Source organism: Thunnus albacares, chromosome 5, assembly GCF_914725855.1.
Source record: "Thunnus albacares chromosome 5, fThuAlb1.1, whole genome shotgun sequence".
Lineage (NCBI taxonomy): Eukaryota > Metazoa > Chordata > Actinopteri > Scombriformes > Scombridae > Thunnus > Thunnus albacares.
Window position 1 is genome coordinate 34,236,863 of NC_058110.1, and position 26,420 is coordinate 34,263,282.

Here is a 26,420-nt window from a genome sequence, read left to right on the forward strand (position 1 = left end):
TTATTTTGAAGGCATGTTTAAATGTTACCATAGTGACCAGAGAGCGTCAGGGGGCAGAGAGGATATTACTCATGTTATGTTGTTGGTGCAATGTTACGAGGACGCTGCTAATAAAGTTGCATACGAGTACACAGTGCATTCAGGTTTATTATTATATTTAGAAAATACCACAGTTTTTATGCCGGTCGTATCATTTTAGTTTGTTGTATTTATCAGCCGCACCTCAAAGGCCAGTCCGTGAAAATATTGTCTGACATTAAACCGGTCCGTGGGACCTCTGCTCTAGCAGGTCAAAGTTTTCATTGATGCTGTGATACACTTCAACATCAACTTGATGGATGTTCGTGGTTCCCAGATGATGGATCCTAATGACTTTGATCCTCTGGTGCCACCAGCAGGTCAAAGTTTTCACTGATATGATGTTTCCTGCCTTTTGCAGGAAAAAAAAACAATGATGATTGTGAATCAACCTCATGATCTCTGTCGCTCCCCTCACAATCCATCGATTCTGGCCGTAGTCCCAGAAACCAATCAGAACCTTCCACACTGGATGTTTGTGATAATTTGATTAAACACACAACGTAATAAAAATATCAAGTGAAACATTAAAGGTATTACTACTTTTCAACACAGGGCCTATCATCTCATCATCATCTCTGTTGTTCTTTAGTTGTGCATATCAATAAAATTCCTACAAATGACTTGATATAAATTTGGTGAGTGATGTTGACTGATGATGTGCCTCTCTTCTCTTCCTGCAGGTACGGCGACATGGTTCCCAACACCATCGCGGGGAAGATCTTCGGCTCCATCTGCTCGCTCAGCGGCGTGCTGGTGATCGCCCTGCCGGTGCCCGTCATCGTGTCCAACTTCAGCCGAATCTACCACCAGAACCAGCGAGCGGACAAGATGAGAGCACAGCAGGTCTGAGTCTGGAGATCCAGATAACATGATCTATATGAAGCGCTTTTACATAAAAGTCACGGCAGCAATCTTACGAGGTCGAATCTGAAACGTTTCCGTAACACGTTCAACACAACGTGCCTTTTACGGTAACCTGTAACCATGGTAACTGTAAGGGACAAAGATGGCGCCTCAAAATGCTTAGAAGACGTACAAAATGCAACTGGACTCAATCAGAATAAGGTGTCAAATGTAACACTACTGGAAGTGAAAATACCATAAATATCTGCTGTGATGTCATCATAACTCACTGAATAGTCAATCAATCAATCGATCAGTTTTCCAGCAGGTTGGGTTGTCACAAAGAACTTGACAAATACAGAATAATTTGTTGATCAAAAATTGTGTTTTTCATACCAAAATACTTCTGTTTACAAACAGCAGACTGATATTACTGCAGTAAAGTAAAGTTGAGCCTCCTTTTAAATTATTTTAGTATTTTCATATTGTGTTGTTATGGCGACTGTGAAGATTTTAAAAATACAGGATAGAGACTCAGTTAATTTTTTTATAATAGTTGTTACTATTAAAAATATCAAATGTCAATTCTGTTTTATGATTTTCATATTTTCAATAAGTAACAGTTACACGTTCTGCTCGATCAATAGTTTTGTAGAAATAAAAGCAAAAGCAGCAGGAAAATTAAAATGCTGCATGTTTGTGTCTGAGAGACACGATCAATATAAATGTAATCTGATATAAGTTTAGTCAGCGTGAAGGCAGCGTTTATTCTTTGAGGGATAATAATGGAATAATAAATAATAATAATCATAATAAATGGAAGCTACAAAGTCACTCATAAAGAAATGCAAAGATCTATGTGTACATAAGGAAATTACATAAACATGAGAGTGAGAATGTGTCTGTTGGAGGGAAAATACATGAATATGAGGAAACAGATTTATATGTGAGAGGAGAGTATATGATATGATTCCTCTCATTCTGGCAGCAGAAACTTTCTTTAGCAGTTGTAAAGTGTATTTTTTTTTTAATTCATTATTTTGTTCACGATGAGACGAAGAGGCACACATCAAATATTTATTTATTTTTCATACACCAGACTACAGAATATATATTCTATATATGTGATTAAATTCTTGTTTATGATTACATTTCACCGCCGCAATAACCCGACTTCCCCACGGTACCGACGGTTTCATTCTGTCTCATATTAAATACTCGAGCTTGATGCTGCATGTTGATGTTTTTTTTTGCTAAGGTGGCAGCGGCTGCAGCACACATAAATATACTCATAAATATTTAAAAAAAAAAAAAAAAAAAAAAAAAACATCGACAAAAAGTCTGTAAAACTTCAGAAAGATTCTGCAGGAGTCAGCAGCTGAACAGTTCCTGTTACAGACATCTGAGTGATGTCGGCTGTAATTCCCGTTTTACAGTGAATGCAGCATGAAATCACACTGGTGCTGTTGTTTAATCCAAATAATAGAAACTTTACAGCACAATACTGATTAAAGGGAGAGTCTGTCAGGATGTACTTCCAGTTTATAATATTACTGACTGCACCTTTAATGATGGTTTAATGATTCTAACATCTAATGTTTTAGAGGAAAATCTCACCTGAGAAGAGTTTAAAGTTACTACAAGGAACTTTTAACTGGTTCTGAAACAGTCTCATGATGCCTGGATATGACCTACGTAAGCAAACGAACCAATCAGCAGGAAGATCGGCTATTTCTATATCCTAAATGCTGCCGCCGGGTCGGATTCCCCGCTAAATCAGATGAAACGATTTACGGCGCGCAGACCAGAGTAGCAGAGTAGCATGAGGGAGGACGGAGACGCTACTGGGACGAGGGGAGGACATTAAAGTTAGATTTGTTGTCGGCTTCCCGACTCGTTTTAAAAAAGACGAGAGAGCAGCTGTGGCCAAGCGAGCTAGAGAGTGAATGAAGAGAGCGAGCGGCGTTACCGAGAACAAAGGAGTCAATCAAAGAAATAAAACATTATTTTCTGATTATTTCACGGCGGTTACGTTCTAAAGCAGAAATAAACACGTCCACATCTCCACACAACCCTGCAGGAAGCTGACACATCGCTGGGTTCGTTGTGAACGCAGCTTTACATGTAACGTCGCTGTATGAACATATACGTAATACAGTTATTAATCTTACACAACCACAGACAGATACATGAACGCATCCTGCAAAACAAATGCAGGCGCCAGATCTTTACGCTACGAGACGGTGGCGCTCATGAGAAACGCAGTCTTCATTCTGGGGAAACACTACCGCTTATGTCCACAGAGGGCTGAAGCTCCTGGTAGTAACTTTAAAGAAAGACAAGAGATGAAGTCTGACGGCTTCACTTTAACTGTGTGTGTGTGTTCACGTGTGTGTGAGCGCGATGTGCTGATGGTGCGCTTTTCCTGTGTGTTTCTATCCAACAGAAAGTGCGTTTGGCTCGGATCCGCATGGCGAAGAAAGGCACAGCCAACGCCTTCCTCCAGTACAAAGAAGACCGAACACTCGGGGTGAGACACACACACACACACACACACACACACACACACACACACACACACACACAGCGACAGTCGATAGTTTCAGGAGGAGTGGATTACAGTCCAGTTAATTCAGACAGAGATGGAGAGAGAGAGAGTAAGAAAAAGAAAAGAAAGCGAGAGACAGAAAGGAGAGAGAAACAGTCAACGGAGAGAAAAAGAAGGTTGTAGATAGAAAAGGATAGAAAGAGAAAGATAAAGACATTTAGAGAACTATCGGCCAAATATCACAGTGTAACCTGCAGCTGCAGTGATGTGTGTCATGGATGTATTACAGAAACTGAGGTGACACTTTATTTTCCTTTAATTTTATACTAATATCCTGGAAAATTCCTTGAAGTCATTTGCACGTATTTAACACTTAATTTTTAGAAGATTTTACAAAGAGGATGGTGCAATTTGGTACAAATTATAAGAAAAAAACAGTTGTTAACTGGCAAACATTCTTAATAATTAGTCTCTTAGTAATTCTTGACTTAGTTTTCAGTGTATATCTTTGTTTTTGCAGTCGGAGGTGAAAATGCTTCTTCAGCTGCAGCAATACTGCAAGCAGCCATTAGGGAAACATGGCAGCAGCGGCGCCGTATCCAGCTCTCTTAACACACGGTGTATTCTTACCTCTGCACAGGACGATTTACCTGCACGTGTTGCAGAGTAAACTGGAGGAGCTCATGTTTCAGTCTTTCATGTAATCTGTGGTGTTTACTGCGTCAGACTTTTGTTCCCTGATTTAACTTTTTTTTTTACGCCGTACACATTATCACACAGATCTATGTTTGCATATGATGTTAACAATACAGTTTTCCAACAATACACATGTTGTGTGGGGGGAAAAAAAACAGCTTTTTCTGCTCAAAACTTGCTTCTGAAAATTCATATCAGCCGAATCGTCTGCGACTCATCCGTTGTTCTCCGTTGTTCTCCGTTGTTCTCCGTTGTTCTCTGTTGTTCTCTGTTGTTCTCTGCTGACCTGCGTCTGTTGTTGTGTTGCCAAGTTTCCGCTGGGAGAAGAAACTGTGATGGACTTTTGTTATTGGTTGAGCTCCAAACTGCTGAGCCAGCAGATCTTCATCTTTTCATCGTCTGTTTAAATGTGCTTCACTGTCTGCGTCTCTCTCTCTCTCACTCTGCTGTAGTATCTCTGTCTAACACACATGTAGCCACAGGTGCTACTCACCTGGAGCTCAGCCTCGACCAATCGGAGCGATCACACAGATGACTCGGTTCAAAATACTTTATTTGAGGAAAAATACACAATGATTAGTGGTGAGGACATAAAAAACTGCACCTATAAACCCCCGTTTATAAGTTTTTTTACCATCAGTTACATCAGTTACAGTCCATTTTGCAAATGGATTCACTATAGAGCAAAGATTCATAACACCCTACTCACTTATCAAAGTAGACGGAGCCTGACGTCAGGCGGGATCCTGTCCTCCGTTTGTCTTTCCGCAGACTCACGCCAGCGGTTTACCTTCAGTCGAGACCCAGGTGTCAGTCGGCGAGCGTCCGTCCCGTCCTCGTCGCCAAACTGTAGGAGAATTTCTGAAGAATTAAAAACACAGAGTGTGATGAATCTTTCTCTCTTTACTCGTACGTACGTGCCAGCATGGAGAAGGGCAAACAACCAAACAGTCTCAGTTTAAATACAGCATGTCCTAGTAGGGATTTGACAGAGAGAGGGTAATAAAACAACGTCGTAAAATAATAAAGCACATAGCCTTACACTGCTAAACCCTTTGATGACCTCCTACCAGTGAATTCTCCTCCCAGGTATCAACAAGCTTCAACAAGCAGATGTCCTTCCAGTCTACAGAAGTTAAGGCACAATAAATCCCTTGCACATGTTATCAACAACCTGATTTTATATTGTTTTTCCAATTGTATAAAAAAAACTATAAGCAAGGACAGTTTCACTTTAGTTTAGTTATTGTGTCATAAACATAAAGCTGCAGAAACTGATGAAACATCTTCTGTCTTCTGCACCAAACTCTACAAATAAAAATCAGCCAAACAAAAGTTTCCTGTACTGAAACACAACAGCTCAAGTTTTTATAATCAGTCGTCTAGAAAAATTCATCAGAAATTAAGGACATTTTACTAAATGGTGCAGCTTTAAAATCATCATATAACGAGCAATAAAACATAAATGGACTTCATCATCATTCAGGGAGACGTTAAAGCTTCCTGTTTCTGCAGCTGAACGTAACACACAGAAGACGTCTGGATGAATTCTGCTTCACATGAGGCTCCAGACTGAACACGTTCTTACTTTAGGTTCTAATCTGGTGTTCAAGCATATTCACCACTAATGTCTTAACAGGTGCAGTGTACAGTTTATTTATTTATTGTAATATAATCTTTATGTTTTATATATAAAATAACAGTTTTATCTGTTTGAATTCTTCTGCTTGTGGCTTCAGTGTCGTCCAGGTAACAACACCTTTACTCTGGTGCCCCCTTCAGGACAAACTTTATATTTTGAAGAAAAGACAAGTTGTTTCTCCATTTCTTTTTTTTTTTATCCATCCATCAGTTTCTGGTGTGTCATGAGCTTTGGGGACCTCAGGAGGGCGCCACTGAGGCTGCAGCCTGACAGCCTGGTTTCTATATAAAAAGCTTTTAAATAATAAAGTTTATTTATAGCAAAATCAGCTGTTAAAAATGACAGAATAAAACGACAAATATACATGCATTTCCATATATATATATATATATTTATAACACTATAAATAAATCAATATCCAGAGAATAAACTGGATGTTAATGTGCAGATGAACTTTTTTATTCTTCATCTGCTTCATCACGACTCTGCTGTTTTTTTTTTTTTTAGCCAGAGGATGAAACATTCACCAGGTTTAAATGTTTTATCAGTAAATGGGTTTAAGCTTCAGGTAGGAAATGGATGGATCACACACACACACACACACACACACACACACACACACACACACACACACACACACACACACACACACACACAGATATTGTTGAGTCTTAATCCCTCTTCAGCGCTGAGCAGCAGACAGGGATGACTGTTGGATGGATTTATAGCGCATAATGAGGGTGAAGAAGAGGAGGAGGAGGAGGAGGATGAGTGGGGAGAAATGAGAGGGTGCAGCAGAAGAAGAGAGGAGAAAGTGTGTAAAATAAGAGGATGAAGAAAAGGAGGAAGAGGAGGATGAGTCTTTCAGTTTGTGTAATCTGAGGGTTTGTCGTCGTGAGGAGGAGCCTCGTTCAGAGATGATGAAAATCAGCTTTTTATTCTTTACTTTATTGATACAGAAATAGGAGAGCTGCAGCAATTAGTCAATAAAATGATTAGTTGCCAAATATTCAATTAATCACCAACTATTTAGATTTTTTTAATCAATCGTTTGGAGTCAAAATTCTCTGATTCTTTGGTCTCTATGACAGTAAACTGAATATTCTTGGTTTGTGGACAAAACAAAACATTTTTCACCATTTTCTGACATTCTATAGACAAAACAAATAATCAATTAATTGAGAAACTAATCGGCAGATTAATCAATAATGAAAATAATCATTAGTCGCAGCAGTTTATTTTGGACTGTAAAGAGGGATGATTCAGTTTCAGATTTCAGTTGGACTTTAAGCAGCAACTTCTGCAGAAAGCAACATCATGTTCGACTGAAACCTGCTTGTGACAGAACTTTAAAGCTGCTATAATCAATATTTCTATAACGCAGTCTGATCTATGTGAGTAATGTGTTGGTTGTGTCTCATAGTGATGAGCCTACAGAGAATTATCAGTGACTCTGCAGCTTTATAGTGAATTTCAGCTCGTTGTTTATCTGTCCGGCTCTAACTTTACTGTTCTGGTTCACTCTCAGCGTCTCATAGCGTCGTTTTCAGAGAAAAAAGCTGTAAAAAGCCGCTGAACACTACCTGCTCAGCACCAAACAGCAAACAGACACAGTTAGCTGTAGACTAGCTGGTGAACATAGTGGAGCATTTAGCAGCTAAAGAGCCAGATATTTCCCTCAGGAGTTGGTAGAGAGTAAAAACAGAAGCTAAAAGAGAGTGAATAATGGACAGAAAACACGACTCCACATGGATGATAATGTTGCTCCGTAACTGCTGGATGTGGAAATAAGTTCAACACATCAACTGAAAAGCTGATGATGTGAAATTATCTGAGGTGACACACGGATGCAACTTTATAGAACAATAATACAGTTTTAATTATGTCTACAAGTAATGTGTGTGTCTGTGTGTGTGTGTGTGTGTGTGTGTTTGTGTGTGTGTGTGTGTGTGTGTGTGTGTGTGTGTGTGTGTGTGTTCAGGACCGGGACAGTGACAGCACGGCTCTGTGTGTGAAGAACAGATCAGCGTTTGAGCATCAACACAACCACCTGCTGCACTGTCTGGAGAAGACTACGGTGAGTTCACTGTGTTCACATCATTCACACACACATCGACTTCCCACCAGGAAGCTTCCTAAAGACTAATTCATAAAACTGCCAAAATACAAACATAGTAATATATCGACGAGTCCAGTAGAAACAAACTCCATGTGCATGTTGATATTTTTAGCACATTCATGTACTGCTAACTGTATATTTTTAGAGTCTCGGTAGTGAAGAATTGCACAACCCTTCATTTAGCTGTTTTTGGATTGTTTTGATATGTTGGGGAGGTAATTAGGTCTTTTAATTCAATTTAAATATGCTTTTAAAAGTAATTAATTAAACATATTCAGTCTGAGACACCTGCAGTCAGTCAGTCAGCTGCTGCTGGTGATGAACCTCGCTGTGTCAGAGGTTTGGACAAATACAACAATAACAATCTGTTAAAAACATTATTAGATGGAGGAGTTAATAAAGATCCAATCGGCCCAATGACAAATTGAAACAATTTGAAAAAATACATTTAGCATTCTTCATTGTTCCTCAGACAATCTTTGTTTAACATTTCTTTAAGGGAACATTAAATAATCATGATCTGATGCCATCGCTGGATTACTCTGTGAAACTGGTGCTTTACAGAATAACCTCATCAAAGGATGAAGTTAAATATATCAACATGCAGACTGAGTTTGACGTCAATATTTGACTTTGTTTCATGACTCCCATTCCTCAGCAAAAGTTGTTCTCAGCAGTTGTGATTAAAGAGGAAGAAAAAGAGGAAACTCTTAGCTGGAACGTTTAATGTTGATAAGATGAGTTCTACATGTTCCGTATGTACAGGGACTGACCACTGTGGACGCAGCTGACAGGGATACTGAGACATGTAACATGTGGAGGCCACGCACTGATTAGCAATAAGAGGTTAAATAAGCAACACATGTTCGTGGCCTCTTCAGTTCCTTGATGTCGATAGTTGGTCTACGGGCCCCTTTCTCGATCGCTGTGTTGTCTTCCTACACAGCTTGGTGGACGTGTGACAGCAGTTGCATTGCAGCAGTCTGCTCACACAGACATTGCCCACGTGAAAGCTGACCTTGTAAATCATATTGACGTATATATATATATACACACACACAGTCACTGTCCCTTGTGGATCTGACCTAGTAGGAGGAAGCGGGTGGACGTATGTTGGTGCGGGTATTCACCATTTGGTAGTTGTTTTTACCGGTAACTGACCTGCCTCCACAGTCCGAATCAGGCTTCTGTGTCAGTATGCTGACTGTATGTATGGGGGGTGAATAGGGCCAGTAAGTGCATATTTCCCCACTTCCCCATCAGGGCCTTGACAGCGTACATTCATTGGACATGTGCCCTCAGGGCCACAGGCCAGCTGTTTGTCTGTCACTGACCTAACTGCCTCGGGCAACCGCTCTCCAAGGCTAGGCTCTCTCATTGAATTATGGATACAATCCAACAGGCGGATAAGGGTGTAGGCAGGCCGATCCCAGTAGGGGTGCATGTGCATCCACACGGGGCCCGTCTATCTTGTGGCGAGATTTGTGTGGTGGCCTCTTGGTCGACTCCGTCCACTTTTATCAGGTTCTAGTGCATGAACGTCATTTTCTTTGGAAATTAGCCTTGCATCTGGCGGGCTACCTGAGTGGCCTCCCACCCATTACAGCTGGCCTTAGCGTCTGGCCGGACCAGCGAAGCCTTGGTTGCGACTAACACCTCGGTTCTGGATGTCTACATGGTGTATATTTGTAAATAGTTCCTTTATTTGAGCACATGGGCGACTCTGGTGGCAGTGATGTCTCATTCAAACTCAACTGCCACTTCATGCTCCTGCAGTTGCAGCCTGGTCTGCTTGGTTTCCTTGTGGTGGGTCTCACAGAGTCTCCGTCCATATGGAATATGAAGGGTGGATACTTGTCTGTCCGCAGCTGTGCTGTTTCTATTTGCTGATTGTGTCATTAAGAAGGTTTCTTGTTCTCAGGTGTCTCTTGGAAACGAGATCTGAATCTCAATGAGACCTACCTAATTAAATAAAGTTTAAATACAAAAATAATATAAAATAAAATATGACTTCCTGTAACTTCTCTCAGACTGAGGAGCTTCTTTTACTGCTAAAATGTCTTGTGGATTACTCTTAGACCACAAGCTGAGGAGTCTTAAAGTTAAGACTGACACAAACATTATTTTAAGGACTTTCACTCTTGACCTTGGACGTAATAATCTAACCACAATGTCCATTCAGTAGTTTTGCCAGTTGTAGATGTTTAAATTTTAATTTGTTTAAAACTTTAAGGAATTCTCAGCTGCTTTGAGCTTGAAAGTAAAACCTTTTAATCTTTTAATCTATAAACTTCCAAGAAACTCAACTTTTAAGCCAACGTGGAAGATTATCAACGATTGATTACATACTGTATGAAACTGTCCTTTATTCACATTTGGTCTTCTCTTCCCTCTTCTGACATAAAGCTGTAAGGTTACAGTCTGCTTATCTGGCTGACCTCTGACCTCTCACCTCCCTCCCTCCCCTCACAGAACCACGAGTTCACAGACGAGATAACCTACAGCGAGCTGTGTATGACGGAGTCGGTGGGCTTCAGGACCAGTCGCAGCACCTCCCTGTCCAGCCAGCAGGGGGCGCAGAACAACTCCACCGGCTGCTGCCCCCGCCGGGCCAGGAGGAGAGCCGCCATGCGACTGGCCAACTCCACTGTGTCTGTCAGCCGGGGGAGCGTTCAGGAGCTGGACACCCTGCACATCAAAACCACCTCCATACCACCACAAACGTAAACTCAGACACTGAGACACACTGAGAGATAAGACAACTGTAGACGGACTCAAGATGACCCACTCTAGACTGATTTATGTACTGTGACAGAATTTAAGATAGTTTAGCATAACGTTAAAGATTCAAAGCAAGTATATGGCTCCATTCAGGCAGGATGAACATCACAGGGAGAGTATTCAGATCCTTTACTTAAGTAAAAAATACCAATACAGCAATGTAAAAATACTCAAATGAAAAATACTAATTAAGTAAAAGTTTGGTTCCTAAACAGGCTGATATGTTGGTATTTTTGTTTTTTCAATCATGAAAGATTTCATTCAATATAACATAATTTGTTTAAGGTTGAACTGAAAGTTGAATTTTCCTCACTCTTTCTGAGGAAATATAAACTATAATGATGCTGCTGCTAATTTGCATATTTTTTCCCATATTTTGAAAGAGGATAAAACTATTTCTGGACATACTGTATATTCTACAAACGTTTAAACAAGATGTTTTTTCCACATGTCCAGTACTGTTAAGTCCATGTTTCCATCCAAATATAACATGGAGGGGAATGTGCATTAATATGTGTTTGCTTTTGCTGACTTTCTGGATATTTTGGTAAAATTTGCATTATGTTTGGATGGAAACTAATGAATAAAACTGGACTAAAATGTCTCAGTTGACTAAATCTGACGGACTTTTGATCTCAGGACTTTTAACAACATCTGATTAAATTAACATGCGTCTGTGTGTTTGTCTCTCTCAGTCGTTCCAGTCTGAATGCTCAGGCGGACGACCTGAAGCTGAACTGTGGCGAACAAGATTTCACCGCCGCCATCATCAGCATCCCCACGCCGCCCGCCAACACGCCCGACGAGAGCCTCCCTCCATCGCCCGCCCCCATCCCAGGCATCCTGCGGAACACCCGGGCCACAGCCTACACCCAGGACACGGTCAAAATCTCCTCCTTGTAACCCCTCCCCCCACCCCACCCACCTCCTCCCTGACCAACACCCACCCCGCCACCCCACCAGCCTCCCTCCCCGAGAACTTTAAGAATCCCTCTGAAACTCCAATCCTGAACCCGGAGCGCTGCTAGCTGAGAATTCGGGGACCAAGACTAGTCAGACGGATACGTTACGTACCGCTGCTTTCACTTCCTCTCATCATTTTGTGGATTACATGGAATGAACCGCAATGGAGACAAAATGGCTGACCAGACGGGAGGCAAAACATACAATGATGCAAAATCGGCAGTCAATGGAAGCTGGAAAATCAAGCAAACATCAGAGACCTTAAAAGTCTTAAGAATCACCCTTCATGCACATTTTAGACCCCAAACACGCACTTGACCCCCCTGCACAATTTTGACCTTTTAACCCCATTGCACAAACCTCGGGGAGAGCTCATTCTCGACCAACATCAGAAAAGATGCCAAGACTTCCTGTGAAAGACATTCAGCATCCCGAAACCAGCTGACAGGTTGGTTTTGTTGGTGTCATTTTGCATCCCGACTGAACATCACACTTTACAGGAGGGATACAAAACGGCAGCTGAAGACCATGGTCGTATTTTTGAGTCTGAACCCGGCATGAAAAGACCAAGAGGACGGTGTCGGTCTCACAGCTGAATCTAAGAGACTGTTGGATGATTGGAGGACTCAGCTGCTTCAGCGTCGAACTCTTCTGTGTTTGGAAAAAGATGCGATTGAGACGATGGGTAGACAACCAAACAACCCTCAGAGGCTTCAGAGGCTTTCTGGCCTTACAGTGGCTCCGATATTTGACAGGTGATGTTTATAAGGCCATTACAGGTAAAATCAGAGCACAGAGAATGATGCAAACATATTTAAGCATCATTCGAACCAGGAGGCTTTCTTCAGGATCATTTCTTGTCTTTGTCAGCAACAGACTGGATCTTGGAGGCCTGACTACAGTGAAAATGCTGCTCAGTTGAGCTAATCGTTGGACCTCTTTTGCTTGAAATGTAAAGTTCGTGCATTTAAATCCTGACAATGATTCATAAAGTCTTTTAGGAGGATGAAATCCTTCCGTCAAATGGAATCTGGAGTTTTGAGGGTAAAGCTCAGTCAGTGCTGGACAGAAAGTTCAGCAGCTTCAGGTCATGTTTTTAGGAAAGTCAGGGAAATCACGAGCGAGAATGTTTGAGCTTTTTATCAGAACCCTGTTGCAAGAGGTGAACGAACGTGAAAATCTTCGAATGATGATAAAGACACTGCTGAAACACATAAACCAAACTGAGCTGGTTCAAAGTGATCTATGCTGAGCCTGAAAACTGTTCACACGACTACACTCAGCTGATCGTAACTTCAAAGAGTCAAACAGGCTGAAGCGAGCTGGTCTGAGCAGCACTGGACTTACCTGGTTTTCTAAAAGGGACTGTGGAAAGAGAAGGGTTAAATGACGGATCCTGGACTGGATTCATCTGGTCTGATATGAACTGGTCTGGTCTGTAGCTCAAGAAGTGTTTATCGGTGTGACACTGGCGCCCAGACTGGGAACGAAAGCCTTTTACTTTTCAAAATATGCAACATTACAACAAGCAGGAAAATAGCATCAATAAATGAACAGAATAATAAAAATAACAATAATAATGTGTGTGTTTAAAAACTACAGTAATTATTGCAGGGAACAAAATGTAAAGCAACTAAGAAATTCATTTGTTATGTGAGAGCATAACAAGTATTCTGCAATAGATTTCAATGGAAAAGAGAAACGACAACGCTAAAAGCTCTTCAGCATTAAAAATCATATTTGTACCGATGACGTGCACTCTGGGAAAATAAACACATTCAGCAGAATACGTCAGCTTGAACATGTTGACATATTTCAGTTTTACTTCAAAAGTATTAGTTCAAAAGAATGAGAAACAACACGTAATCGTCAGCTAAACATTAAGCAACATTTTCTCAAAGAAGGTTTCTTCCATCAGTCTTTGTGAAGAATATTCCCATCTCATAAAGATTCCCTGACAAAGAAAAAGAAAAATGCTTCCAGGATGCAAAAGAATCAGTTCAGGTGTAAAAAGTTAACGTTTGTGTCAAAGGAGTTTGCAGTTAGCATTTGTGAAAAACACAAAAACATGTTGTTGTTTTTTTTTTTCCATATTCTGACATAAACATCTGATCACCTGCTCAGTTTAAACATTTACAATCGAATAGAACTCACTAAAACATAAAAGAAGCTCAAGAGCTCACTTCAGGTCAGTCAAAGTCTGTTGTTCATGGTGATTGAACCCAAATTTAATGGGTACAAACCTCATCTACTGTCCAGTGAGCGACTCGTCAGCTGACAGCGCTGTTATAGATAGATAGATAGATAGATAGATAGATAGATAGATAGATAGATAGATAGATGGTAGGGGTGTGCCCGAACACAAATACATTATTCGGCAAAGCACAAATAATAGTTTGTTTTTTTTTTACAAATATTTGTTTCATACAAATATTTAAAAAAAACATTCGTTAGTTAGAGGTCTGTCTGCAACAAGGCGATGAGTAAAGTTTTAGTTCAGTAGTCAGCGCAGTCGTCTATAATCTGGGAGACTCCAGTTCAAGACCCGGTGTGGGGACCTCCTTCATAAGGTAGTTTATTCATGAACACTTATTGTAACTTTAATTTTCTAAAATTAAAAGTGTAATAAAAAGCAAAAACAGGATTTTTAAGCCTCTTTCCACTTTTATTTGAATACAAATACAAATAATTTTGCTGCCTCAACAAATACAAATACAAATACAAATACAAATACTGGGCTTTCTGCACATCCCTAATAGATAGATCAATAGACAGATCGATAGATAGATAAATAAATAAAAGTACAAACAAAACTGTAGTCACTCAGTCCTGACATACAATTAATTAAATTATCAATAATAAAAACACAATAAAGCTAAAAGCTTATTTCCATTGTGGTTCTTGAAGGAGAAAACAGGTAAGTTGGCAGATATTCAAGTCAGACAAGACCAGTAAAAACACAAAAGCAACAACAGTCCACCAGTCCACACTCAAACAAACCAACAGAAGTAAACACAGAATAATTATACAACAGGCAAAACAAACTTATAATTACCAGAGATCTGACGACTGTGAATATCTTCTGAGTTGAGTTCAGCCCTGCGAGTCGTCACTGCGTCACCTGTAACACGATAAGATGCAAATTATTGTTGTTATAACTTTGTTAAAATGATGATGTGTTAAAAATGTTACTTTCCATTTAAACAGTATACTCATTTATGTCAGAATATGGACAGTAAACCTGATTTTTCAGATTTGAGGAAGAGGTCAGTAGAACAACTCGCTTAAACAAGCGACAGGTCTTTCTCTGCTGAAGTTTCTTTTAAAATGCATTTTTCAGACACACATTTGTGACATTTCTCAACACACAAATGAGAATCACGCTGGTGTCTCGTGCCCAGATGTGTTGAAAATCTGTCCCGTCCGTTTTCAGAGTGCACGCCATCGGCCTCATGCGACTTTTGCTCTTGAGAGTATTTTGGCGACGCGTTTCCTCGACCATCAGAGGCGAGTGTGAGTGAGTGACACACAGACAGGAGACAAGACGTACATACTGTAACATATTTTGTATCATAAACTTTCACCTGCATCTTCCAGTCAAATCCTCAACCCCCCCTCCCCACCCCCTCCCCACCCCCCCCAAAAAAGAAAAAAAAAGATAGAGAAGAAAGTCGTCGGGTATCTTTCTGGCGTTCCTCCGTGCATGAGCCTCGTACAGTAGAAGTAGCACTACTGATCATAGGAATTATCAACCATATCAGAGAAAAAACTAGAAAAAAAAACAACACAATGGGGGAAAAAAAACTCATCATCCGTTCTTTTGCATGAGGACTTTATTTTTTCTCTCCTATCAGTCGTTGGTTTGTTTTCCTCATCCCCCCCCCCGTCCCCAAACTTTTCAAGACGAGTGTTTGCACCACCACATTACCAAGAAGAAATAAAACAGATTATATAAATGAATTATTGATTTTAAAAATAAAAATCATTCAGGCATGTTCCTCGCCAGAATGCAAAGAGTGTGTGTGTGTGTTTGTATGAATGTGTGTGTTGGTATGATGAGCAGTCACAAATATGCATGGATACCGTTATAGGTATTTTATCTGTTTTCTCCTGCAGTTTAAAGAGAGACGAGACTGAACAGACTGTGTTCACTTGGACGGATCTTTTTTTTTCTTCTCAGTGTCTGTTTTCTTTTTTTGTTCACTTTGTTGTGTAGCCGTGGCTCCCAGCCGACCGCCACTTCTTCTTCTACATTATTTTAAAGCTTTGTAAAAAAAAACGTACAAATCAGTTAATAATCATGATATCACAATACACGCTGTGCCCTTCCTCTTCCTCTAATTATTTATTTGTGCCATGATCATAATCATTAGTAAAATGACTAAAAAGTGAGTAAAAATGTAAAGATTTGTTCCTCGTCATGTGTTTAATGATTTAAACCCAACCAGTGGTGAAAGAAGTACTCAGATACTTTACTCAAGTAAAAGTAGAAATACCACAATGTAAAAATACTTCATTCAACCCAGTTGCCAGAATAAAATGTTGGCATTAAATGTTTCTGCAAACCACAGAACCACAGATACATTGAATCTCTATTTTCGAATGTTCATCACATTTCCAGCTTTTGCGCGTCATTTAATGCTGTTATGAGTTGAATAATGATGTTTTATGTTGTGACAACGCTGTGGTTAAGCTCTGGTTAGGTTTAGGAAAAGATCATAGTTTGGATTAAAATAGCCAAATACTCGGTTTTGTTGGTTGAAACAGGAGGTGAACAGTAGTCTCGAGGCCGTTGTCTGCCATCAAACTAACCATCCAACCCGCCTCCTCCAAAGAAGGAAGCCCATGTAGATGTCATCTGAACTACGTCACTTTCCCTATAACAGTGGTTCTAAAGTGGGGTCCAGGGACCCCCCGGGGTCCTTGAGGTAGTTTGAGGGGGTCTTCAGCAAAAGGGGGAATAATTTATTTTCATTATAATTCCAACCATAAGTAACACAGTGACAGAATGTGTGACTGTTTTGGTCAAGGGTTTCAAACACTTTCTGTAATAAAACATCTAAAAGCAAACATCTTATCAGATGGGGGTCTGTGGTCTAACTTGTTCCAGTTTAGGGTCCTTGACAACTACTGACCTATGATACATATTGTAGAACTGTTGATATGTATTAAAACGTAGAGGTTCAACATATCTGTGGTTTGTAGAAACGTACATTTTATTCTGTGCTGCAAGTAAAATTCCTGCATTTAAGATCCTACTTAAGTAAAAGTACAGTAGTATTATCAGCTAAATTTAAGTATTCAATATATCAATCTTCATTTTACAGACTTTTCTCTAAACTTTGCTTTTTTGTGAAATATTGGAAAGTTTTATCTCTTTGGGCCTCAAACAGTTATTGATTTGTTGGAACTCAAACATCTGTAACATGACAAAGAGCCACATCTACACACAGGGTTACAAGCCGAAATGTTTGGGAACTACTGGTTTAATTAAAGTTGATTAGATACTGTTTAATCTGAAAAGTAACTACAGCTGTCAGATAAATTTAGTGGGGTAGAAAGTATAATATTTCCCTCTGAAATGAAGAAGAGTAGAAGTAGAAATGGAAATACTCAAATAAAGTAAAAACACCTACAAATCGTTTACTTGAGTAAATGTACTTAGTAACACAACCCTTTATCTAAAAACTGCATTTACAGCGTGTGCAACTAATTAACAACATCAAACACACTAAGTGTATTTTATCAGAATAATAAGGATATTTGTTTAAATGAAAAAAGCTGAAATTATGATTCTCCACAGTCTCTGCAGACCTCCGCAGAGAAGGGTGTTCTGGGTAACTGTAGGTCACAGAGGAGGTCGACTGTTCCTGAAAATGAAATGTTGGCGTTGTGAGTAAATTATCAGAGCATGTTTAACGTTTGGCTGGTGAAGAGGCTTGTGGGTAACGGCTGGAAACCACGACTCAGCTGCTGTTTACCTGTTTACCTGTTTACTCAGGTGTGTGTTGTGTTTAATGATCGCTGTGACTGACAGGAAACATCTGAAGATAAACAATCAAAAAACACGTTATTTTGATTTATATTCTTATTACACTTGATCAACATGATATCAAACAAAGAAAAACAAGTTGATTTAGCATTTTGACGTCATTAAATTAGTAGTTTTGTGACTATATGATTTTGACTTTGAGATATTAATCACAATTCAGAGATTATTGATCATTCATCATCCAGTAAATTGGATGATTACAGTGGTTAGTAGATTACAGTATATTGATTGTACAGTAACTTTATTATTCTCTCAGCTGAATTTAGTCTCAAGTGTTCATTGTAAAAGCAGTTCTTTGGGTTTTTTTGTCCAGAAGAAGTTTAAAGCAGTGATTCCCAAGTTTTGGCAGCCTGTAACCTTTTAAAACTTTGTCTCGGTTTGCACGTCTACCAGTTATGACCAAATTTTACAGTTTTAAAGTGATTATTAGATGAAAATTAACAAAAATTTGCCAAGTTTCCATCCACATGTAGCGCAAATTTTGACTGAATTTCCAGATAAAATCAACAAAAGAAAATGTGAATGTTTGTTTCCATCCACTGCTGTTATGTGAATATTAAAGACAGATAAACTAATTCTTTAATCGGTGCCATTAAATCGTCACAGAAGAAGAAGACAACGAGATGACATCATTAAAAGAGCGGCAATCAAAGCTCAAACGATGGAAAACATGATGGAAATATGATATTTCTGTTAGTTTCATGTATTGATGTGAAGAAGGTTACAATCTCCTCATCATCTCTCCACACAGATCTGATGTTTTCATCTCTCCAGTGACGTTTAAGTCACATGATTCATGTTCGTCATCATTTATTCACTCAGTCTGTTTACATTTGCTTTTCATCCACACAGCTGCTGTTACACCTCAGACAACAGGAAACTCTTTTTGCAGATATTCAAAGTTTTTTTTGAAGTTGTTGGTGTTTCCACTCGTGCAAATTGAAAATAAAAACAGGTGGATGGAAACACAACTATTGAAAAGAGAAAAAAGCAAAGATTATAACATCTCATAAAAGAAAAGCAGGAAGACGTTGATGTTAATCTTCTCATGACCTCTTAGATTTATCTTGTGACCTGTTTTAGGGGGTTAAAACCCCAAGTTGGGAACCGCTGCTCTGGACCAAAAATAAAAACAAACAAACTATCAGCAGTGTGGAAAGTTCTGTTTGATTCTTCCTGTTCAACATGTACTGTATGTACTGTCTCTGAGGCTCATCTATTCATCCAACCAGAGTTACATATGTAATTGATTTTTTATACATGTGAAGTCAGCGTTTTTCAGCTAAAACATGTTTTGAAGTTGGTCTTCAGCTGCTTTTATTAACTGAAAATGTCTCAATGGATGAGTCGCTCTTAATCTGAAGTGATGTTTACACAACTGGAGCTGTTCTGTAATTTTCAAGTTTCATTCCTGTCCTTAAAATTAACTAAACAAACCAACAAACTGGACCAAATCACAAAGCACATTGGTCTGGTCCTAACATGACAAATAGGGAAACAAAACGGGAGATATAGTGAACAGGTAAGATGTTAAACATCACTTCAGATGCCTCAGACTCCAACTGTGTTTCCTCCAGTGAACTGATGAACGGTGATGTTCAGTCTCAGTGAGAGAGAGGAGTGGACGTGATGAATGAGTGAAGGAGAAAACAGCATTAAAGCACAGAGGTGTATATTCCATTCCACTAATAAAGACAACAGAAACCAGAACCAGTTGTGCTTTGTTTTGTTTTTACTCAAAGAAAATCTACTTTCTAGCAGCTCTAACCTCTCATGTTTGGATCCAAACCAACAATCAACTGATCTACTAACAAGTATTGTGTGTGTATCTAAAGCCTGATATATCTTATTAAAAACACGTCAGTGAGTCACAGCGCTGCACTGGGTGACATGTTCCTTCATCATGAAGAGTTTGGTCTTGTTAGTTTGTTTAGAAACGGCTCCAAAGACTAATAACAGCATCATGTTTTCAGTCTCCAGAGAGTAGTTCTGTGTAAGGCAGACGCTACTGAGCATGTGCAGGAACACTGTTCTGTTTGCGGCTTTGTTAACTTGTTGTGCTACAGATAAACAACCTCTGACTTTGAGCTATGTTCAGTGTTGCTGACTGTTTTCAGTGGGAAGTAGCTAAAAAGTCACTGGATGACATCACATACTAATTTGCATATTTGTGATGCCATAACTCAATAACATGTAGGTCTACAAGATTTTTAAAAGTCGCAGAAATGAAGTCAAAACTGACTAACTAGCTGTAATATGAGCTTTTGAGCTTTTTAGGCATTTTTTTCAGGCAGTTTTATCCTCAATATGCATCCAAATCTACCTCAAAAATGATTTTATGCAGACTGTTACATAAACTGTAACTGAAGTATCATGAATAGAGAGATGACCCAGACACTTGAATAAACTCACTATTGTTAACTTTATTATGAAAAAACAAAATCAAACTTGAGCGGTCAAGTTCATTTAGTATAGAATAGAAAACAAAGGAGAAGGAGTTCCCGATCAATCAATGGGGAACAGTGATTGATCGTTAGCTTTACACATTCACAGCTCATTCATGTCTCTGTCTGACTGATGATTGGTTGACTGAATGCTGCTCTGTTCCACCCACTGAACACAGTCAGTCCTGAGAGCCAAATTAATGCACATTCACCGAGAAATACTGGAGACTCCCTCCAAGGAGAGGAACTGAGCTCTACCCAAACAGTAGATTTGTCACCAGGTGCTTTTTCATTGAAAAAAAGTAGCTAAGAGGGTCTTAAAAGTCGTCAAATCTAGCAAGAAAGTTACGTTTGCCACACTGACTACACTGACATGTTCCTGCACATGCTCAATGGCGTCTCTCTCAAACATGACATTTGGTGACAAGAAGCAAAATATAGAAAACTATCATCTATTTAAGGCAGAAAATGCAAGATTCATGACATGTTGCACTATCCTGCAACACCTCATGTACAAAACAATAGTGTCTGTTGCACCACTGTTACACGCTGCTGTGGACAGAAGAGTTTTACCAAGGTGAGTTTACACATATTAACCTGTACAGTCAATATACACCTGTATTATTATATATTTATTTTATCTCTGTTTGTAACTACATCTTATTTTATTTATTTTATTACTTCAACAGGAATGCAGGGAGACTGAACAGGAAGGATTTGATCACACAGTGTGACTTGTTGCTCTGCAAGTATGACGATAAAGTGTCTGAATGTGGAAGATTTAGATGAGTTGAAACTGATGCAGCAGCGACCTCTAGTGACCAGAATGTAGATTACAACTCACTAACTGTCTCCAAGAAATTACATTTATATACCTGACTCCATTTAGCATTTATGAACAGTATATCAACATTTAATGAATGGTTTATAACATACCATAACACAGTTATAAGCAGATATTTTTATTATTATATATTTGGGTCACCCGCCCCCAGAACTCAACAATATCATTGGTCGAGATCATCTCCCCACAGCCTGATTCATCCAATGATTGTACAACATTCATTTGAATCTGCTCACATTGTCTTGATCTGTCTGAAGCACAGAGACTATAGAGACATTTTCTATGTTTACATTTATATGTTTTTTCAACTATTTTAAGGTCTTACATCCCTTCACCCATATTATCAAACTGTTGAGTCCTAGCATCAAACCCCAGTCTTTCACACATCACTCACCTATTGCTAAAAAAAAAAGTAAGCCATTGTAAAGCTTTACTCATATTGAGGTCCCTCTTTATTCACCTTACATTGTCTTTGCTTTTTGCTCTTTGTTCCCTATGACCTGTAGAAATGTTGGAGTGACCTAATGATTAGAGGGAGCAGTAGAAATGCAATGAGGGCCTTAAATTTTGTTGAACATAGACTGACTGTGACTCACTTTGGGTCTTAATGTTTAGAGAAGAAAAACTAGATCTACAAATGACACCTTCACAAGGAAAAAACGCATGGATGCTACATATGCAATTTCAGGTTGCAGTCTAACATAATGTATTGGGAGACAGCTTCCAATATTTTTAAGGTGGATTTACAGCCTTTATTATAGCTACCTTCAGAATTTGAAATGAAATTACTTATCTTTTTTAAAATAAGCATGTGTTGCACATGTCAATATGTATGATAACAAAAAACACTGTCATGGCAGCATCTCACAAAAAAACAACAAATGAAGTCGTCAGCCCTCACAAATAAGTATATATCACTTTTTTAATGATGCACAGCAGCAGAAAAGGGTTTCAGCCCTAGGCTTTCCTCAGCATTAGGATGGAACATAGGATACAACAAACATACATTTTTTATCACCATTTGATTTGATATGTAGCCCCAACACCAATATGTTGTGCATCAAGACCTAAATACAATAGCTCTTTGTAGCCTCAAGCATCCTATAAGTGGCAGGTTCTGAGGAATGATGGCAGTGTACACACAATATATAAGAAATATGCAGAAGAGTGTCAGACGGATATGTTGGATAGTTGCTTGTAATTACTGTCAAATACTATGTATATACAGTAAATCTCATACATTAATTGGAAAAGTCTGTAGACAGTTGCTTGTAATTACTTTCAAATAATGTTTATATGAAGTAATGATTATTGAAATTATGTTCTAATATGCCATTTTCACATGATCCTATTTTTTGTACAGTATAAAACCAGTATTTACTGTAAATAGATGAGACAATCACATACAATTAAAGCCTAAAGCTCTAAAGACACCTTTAATGGGTGTTCAAGGAGGATAATTTGAATATAATTTTACGTAATTTTTTTGCCCGAGAGCCTGTAAGGCTCAATGGGGCCACGGCCGGGGGACCTGTACAGGGGCCTCGATGGGTGCCCCGAGAGCCTGTAAGGCTCGAAGGGGCCACAGCTGGGGGGCCTGAACAGGGGCCTTGACTTGTTCTTGTTCTTGTTCTTCTTGTTCTTCTTGTTCTTGTTCTTCTTGTTCGTCTTGTTCTTGTTCTTCTTGCTCTTGTTCTTCTTGTTCTTCTTGTTGTTTATGTTCTTGTTCGTGCTCTTCTTCTTATTGTTCTTGTTGTTCTTGTTCGTGTTCTTCTTCTTCTTGTTCTTCTTGTTGTTCTTGCTGTTGTTCTTGTTGTTCTCGTTCTTGTTGTTCTTGTTGTTCTTCTTGTTCTTCTTGTTCTTCTTCTTCATGTTGTTCTTCTTGTTGTTCTTGTTCTTCTTCTTCATGTTGTTCTTCTTGTTGTTCTTGTTCTTCTTGTTCATGTTCTTGTTGTTCTTGTTGTTGTTGTTGTTCTTGTTCTTCTTGTTGTTCTTGTTCTTGTTTGTGTTCTTCTTGCTCTTGTTCTTCTTGTTCTTGTTCTTCTTGTTCTTGCTCATGTTCTTTTTCTTCTTGTTCTTCTTCGTGTTCTTGTTGTTCTTGTTCTTGTTGTTCTTGTTCGTGTTCTTCTTCTTCTTCTTGTTCTTCTTGTTGTTCTTATTCTTCTTGTTATTGTTGTTGTTGTTGTTCTTCTTGTTGTTGTCGTTCTTGTTGTTGTTGTTGTTCTTCTTCTTGTTCTTCTTGTTCTTGTTCTTCTTGTTGTTCTTGTTGTTGTTGTTCTTGTTGTTGTTCTTGTTGTTCTTGTTCTTACTGTTGTTCTTGTTGTTCTTTTGGCACTGAGCTAACATGTCACACAGTAATGTCAGGCCAGATTCTGGTATTTAGCCTGTCACTTGCATGAAATTGACAAAAAAGCAGCTCAGCTCAGCTCAGCTCAGCTCAGCTCAGATCAGATCAGATCAGACTCTGGTATCAGATTCTGGTATCAAATTCTGGTATTTAGCCAGATTCTGGTATTTAGCCTGTCACTTGCATGAAATTGACAAAAAAGCAGCTCAGCTCAGCTCAGCTCAGATCAGATCAGATCAGATTCTGGTATCAGATTCTGGTATCATATTCTGGTTTTTAGCCAGATTCTGGTATTTAGCCACTTGCATGAAATTGACAAAAAAGCAGCTCAGCTCAGCTCATTAAGCAGATCGACATCACCTGGACTCCCTCATCCTTCAACTCTATGTTAAGGTGAGCTAGAGTGGAATTGAATTATGGTACAGGATAAAGATGTGAAGCAAATTTGTACATGAGAGCAACATTATGAGGGGCACTGTAGTGAGCAGGTATCAAACATACAACCTTGTCATCTAAGGGGTAGCTAATCATGAGAATAGTGTTCTAAACCACTGAGCCAACAGACATTCCCAGTAAAGAGAGGAAAAAATCTCCTTTTTGATGATGAAAATGTATTTGTCTCAAACCAGAGCTTAAAGCCCAGAATTTGTACATCATTAGTGAAAACAAGACTAGTTTAACATGAGAATGAATGATATGTGTAAAAAGTGTTTAAAGGAAGAGAGAATCTGTAAGTTTAAGAAACTGGAGTGAGTAGAGACACACATCCTGCAGACTGTATTGCAGTCAATGAGAACATGACAGGGACTCTCTATCAATTAAGGTTCAGATCTAAAAACTATAAGTCCTATGTGAAATGTATTTACATTTTGAGAGAGAGGAGGCTTGTGGCAACATACTGAGGCAAGATATGTGCTTGAGGAGTTAAAATTGTGGGAGTGACAGCAGTTTAGAAAAACATTTCTGGTCTAAAATTATCTGTGCTCTCCACTGTGCCTGCTCACATGACACACTGGTGAGACCTGAAAAAGTCTGAAAAACCCCTGACTTTGGGCTTAAATTGCTGAAAAATTACAAAAGATATCACTAAACAATCTGATAACTTTGAAAGTTCAAAGTTTTGTGAACATTTTACAGTTTGAATGGCGTCTGTATGATAAGGGACTTCTGAGCAGTTGAGTGTCAAAGTGACCAAGGATCCAACTCAGTTGGACGGTTCCCATAGACTGCCATTATAAATTTTAATGTTTAATTATATAAAATCGCTGAAACATGTTACATTTCAGAAAAATACAAGCACACATCTGCTAAATGAGTTGCACAGATTGACAGTTGAATGGTTTTTATAGCACAAAGTATGCAGCAGTTGAAATGTGGCAAAAAACGTACGGAAGACGGAATAAGAATAAAGACTGAGAAGAACAATGATTGCTTCCAGCAATCACACAATTATCATTTCAACTCTGAAAATAAGGACACTTTACTTTAACCAGCTCCATTTAGGATCTATGAGCACCATATAAACATTTAGTAAATATTTCATACTTTCTAATATCAAACACATTAATGAGATGTGTTTTGTTAAGCTGAACTAATTAAATGTTTTCTTCCTCTCATTCTCGCTATCTGTTTTGTAAATCAGCAGTTTCATGATGAAGCTGCTTTGACTCTGTAACTGTGATGAAACTCTAAAATGAATTTGACTGATGTCAGGTTTAAATCATAACTCTTTTAATTTAAGCTAAAGGAAGTAAAGTTAAAAGTAAAGTGAATGTTCACAGTTTCAGTCAGTTTTCAGTCAGTTTTTTCAGTCAGTTTTCAGAGAAAACAATTCAGATCAGTTGAAGACATGTAGTCTTAAAATAGTGTTTTATCTTCCTTTCGTTAGTATTTTATACACTGATAACACATATTCAAACCTCTGTGGCTGCACTCTGTGTTTTAAAGTCATCAGATAAACATCAACAGCACATTCAGCAGCGTTTCACAGGCTGTTTCCGCAAAGAGAACATGGTAAAACTTCACTAGATTCAAATCATTCATTTGCACCAGCTCAAGGGACTGTATCATGAAGAAAGATCAGATCAAACATGTCAGCAGCACAAATACTGAAGAATTAGCTTGATGAAAAAGTGGAATCATCCCTCTGAAACAAAATCTAGACTGGGAGCAGACAGACAGGCAGACAATCAGCTCATAGGGTTGGAACATGATTAGAAGCACAATAGACAAGAGGCTGGTATAAATGCTAGGTAGCTAATGAGGAAATACATTACACTAATACAGTTTTATCTCTAAAAGACAACAACAACAACAACAGTGTCTCTCTCTGTCCCTCTTTCTCTCAACCCAACAGGTCGAGGCAGATGGCGTCCACCTAGAGTCCAGTTCTGCTTAAGGTTTCTTCCCATTAAAGGGACTTTTTACTTGCTGCTGTCACCAAGTGCAGCTCATGGAGGGATGTTGGGTCTCTGTAAATTAAAGACTACGGTCTAGACCTGCTCTATTTAACATGAGTTTGATGAAACACTGGGCCTTTTTTCTTTTTACTTACATCCTATAGTTGTTCTTATATTGTTTATTTTGGTAAAACTGGTTCATGTTGAAGATGTTAATCTTTGGCCCTGAAAGTCATTAAGTAGTGTTATAAAATAAAAGTATACAAACATTCAGTATCTGCATGAGCATTCATTCTGAAACAAAATATAAGCTATTGCATACATTACTACAGCTATACAGAATAGACAATAGTTAAAAGTATTTTATGAATTATTCATAATGTAACTAACCTTTTCTTTTATTCATTTTGCCAAGGCATTTTTAGAAGGTAATGAGACAGAAAATGTTCCATAAACATTTTCACAAGTGAATCACTTTATTGTCCTATTGAAACTATATTTGTGGATAATGAAAACCAGTGTAGTCATGGGATGGATCAGGAAACTTCTGCCTTATTCTCAGCACCACACATGATGATATTACCACCCGGACATGTTTATACATGTTGTTGTGCCTCCAATTCACCATAGTCCTGCCTGAAGCTGTTGGACGCAGCCTGCA

The 26,420-nt window shown here is 38.8% G+C and overlaps 1 protein-coding gene across 1 annotated transcript in view; it reads left to right on the forward strand.

Annotated features, from left to right (window-relative positions):
- kcnd1 (potassium voltage-gated channel, Shal-related subfamily, member 1) overlaps nucleotides 1-14,022 on the forward strand; it is a 76,091-nt gene extending 62,069 nt beyond the window's left edge. Inside the window, exons 4-8 of the mRNA XM_044350484.1 lie at nucleotides 762-924; nucleotides 3,371-3,454; nucleotides 7,792-7,887; nucleotides 10,402-10,652; nucleotides 11,406-14,022. Of these exons, the coding sequence (XP_044206419.1) occupies nucleotides 762-924; nucleotides 3,371-3,454; nucleotides 7,792-7,887; nucleotides 10,402-10,652; nucleotides 11,406-11,613 (802 nt within the window). The 3' untranslated portion in view covers nucleotides 11,614-14,022. The remainder of the gene's footprint in view (nucleotides 1-761; nucleotides 925-3,370; nucleotides 3,455-7,791; nucleotides 7,888-10,401; nucleotides 10,653-11,405) is intronic.
- The last annotated feature ends 12,398 nt before the right edge of the window (nucleotides 14,023-26,420 follow it).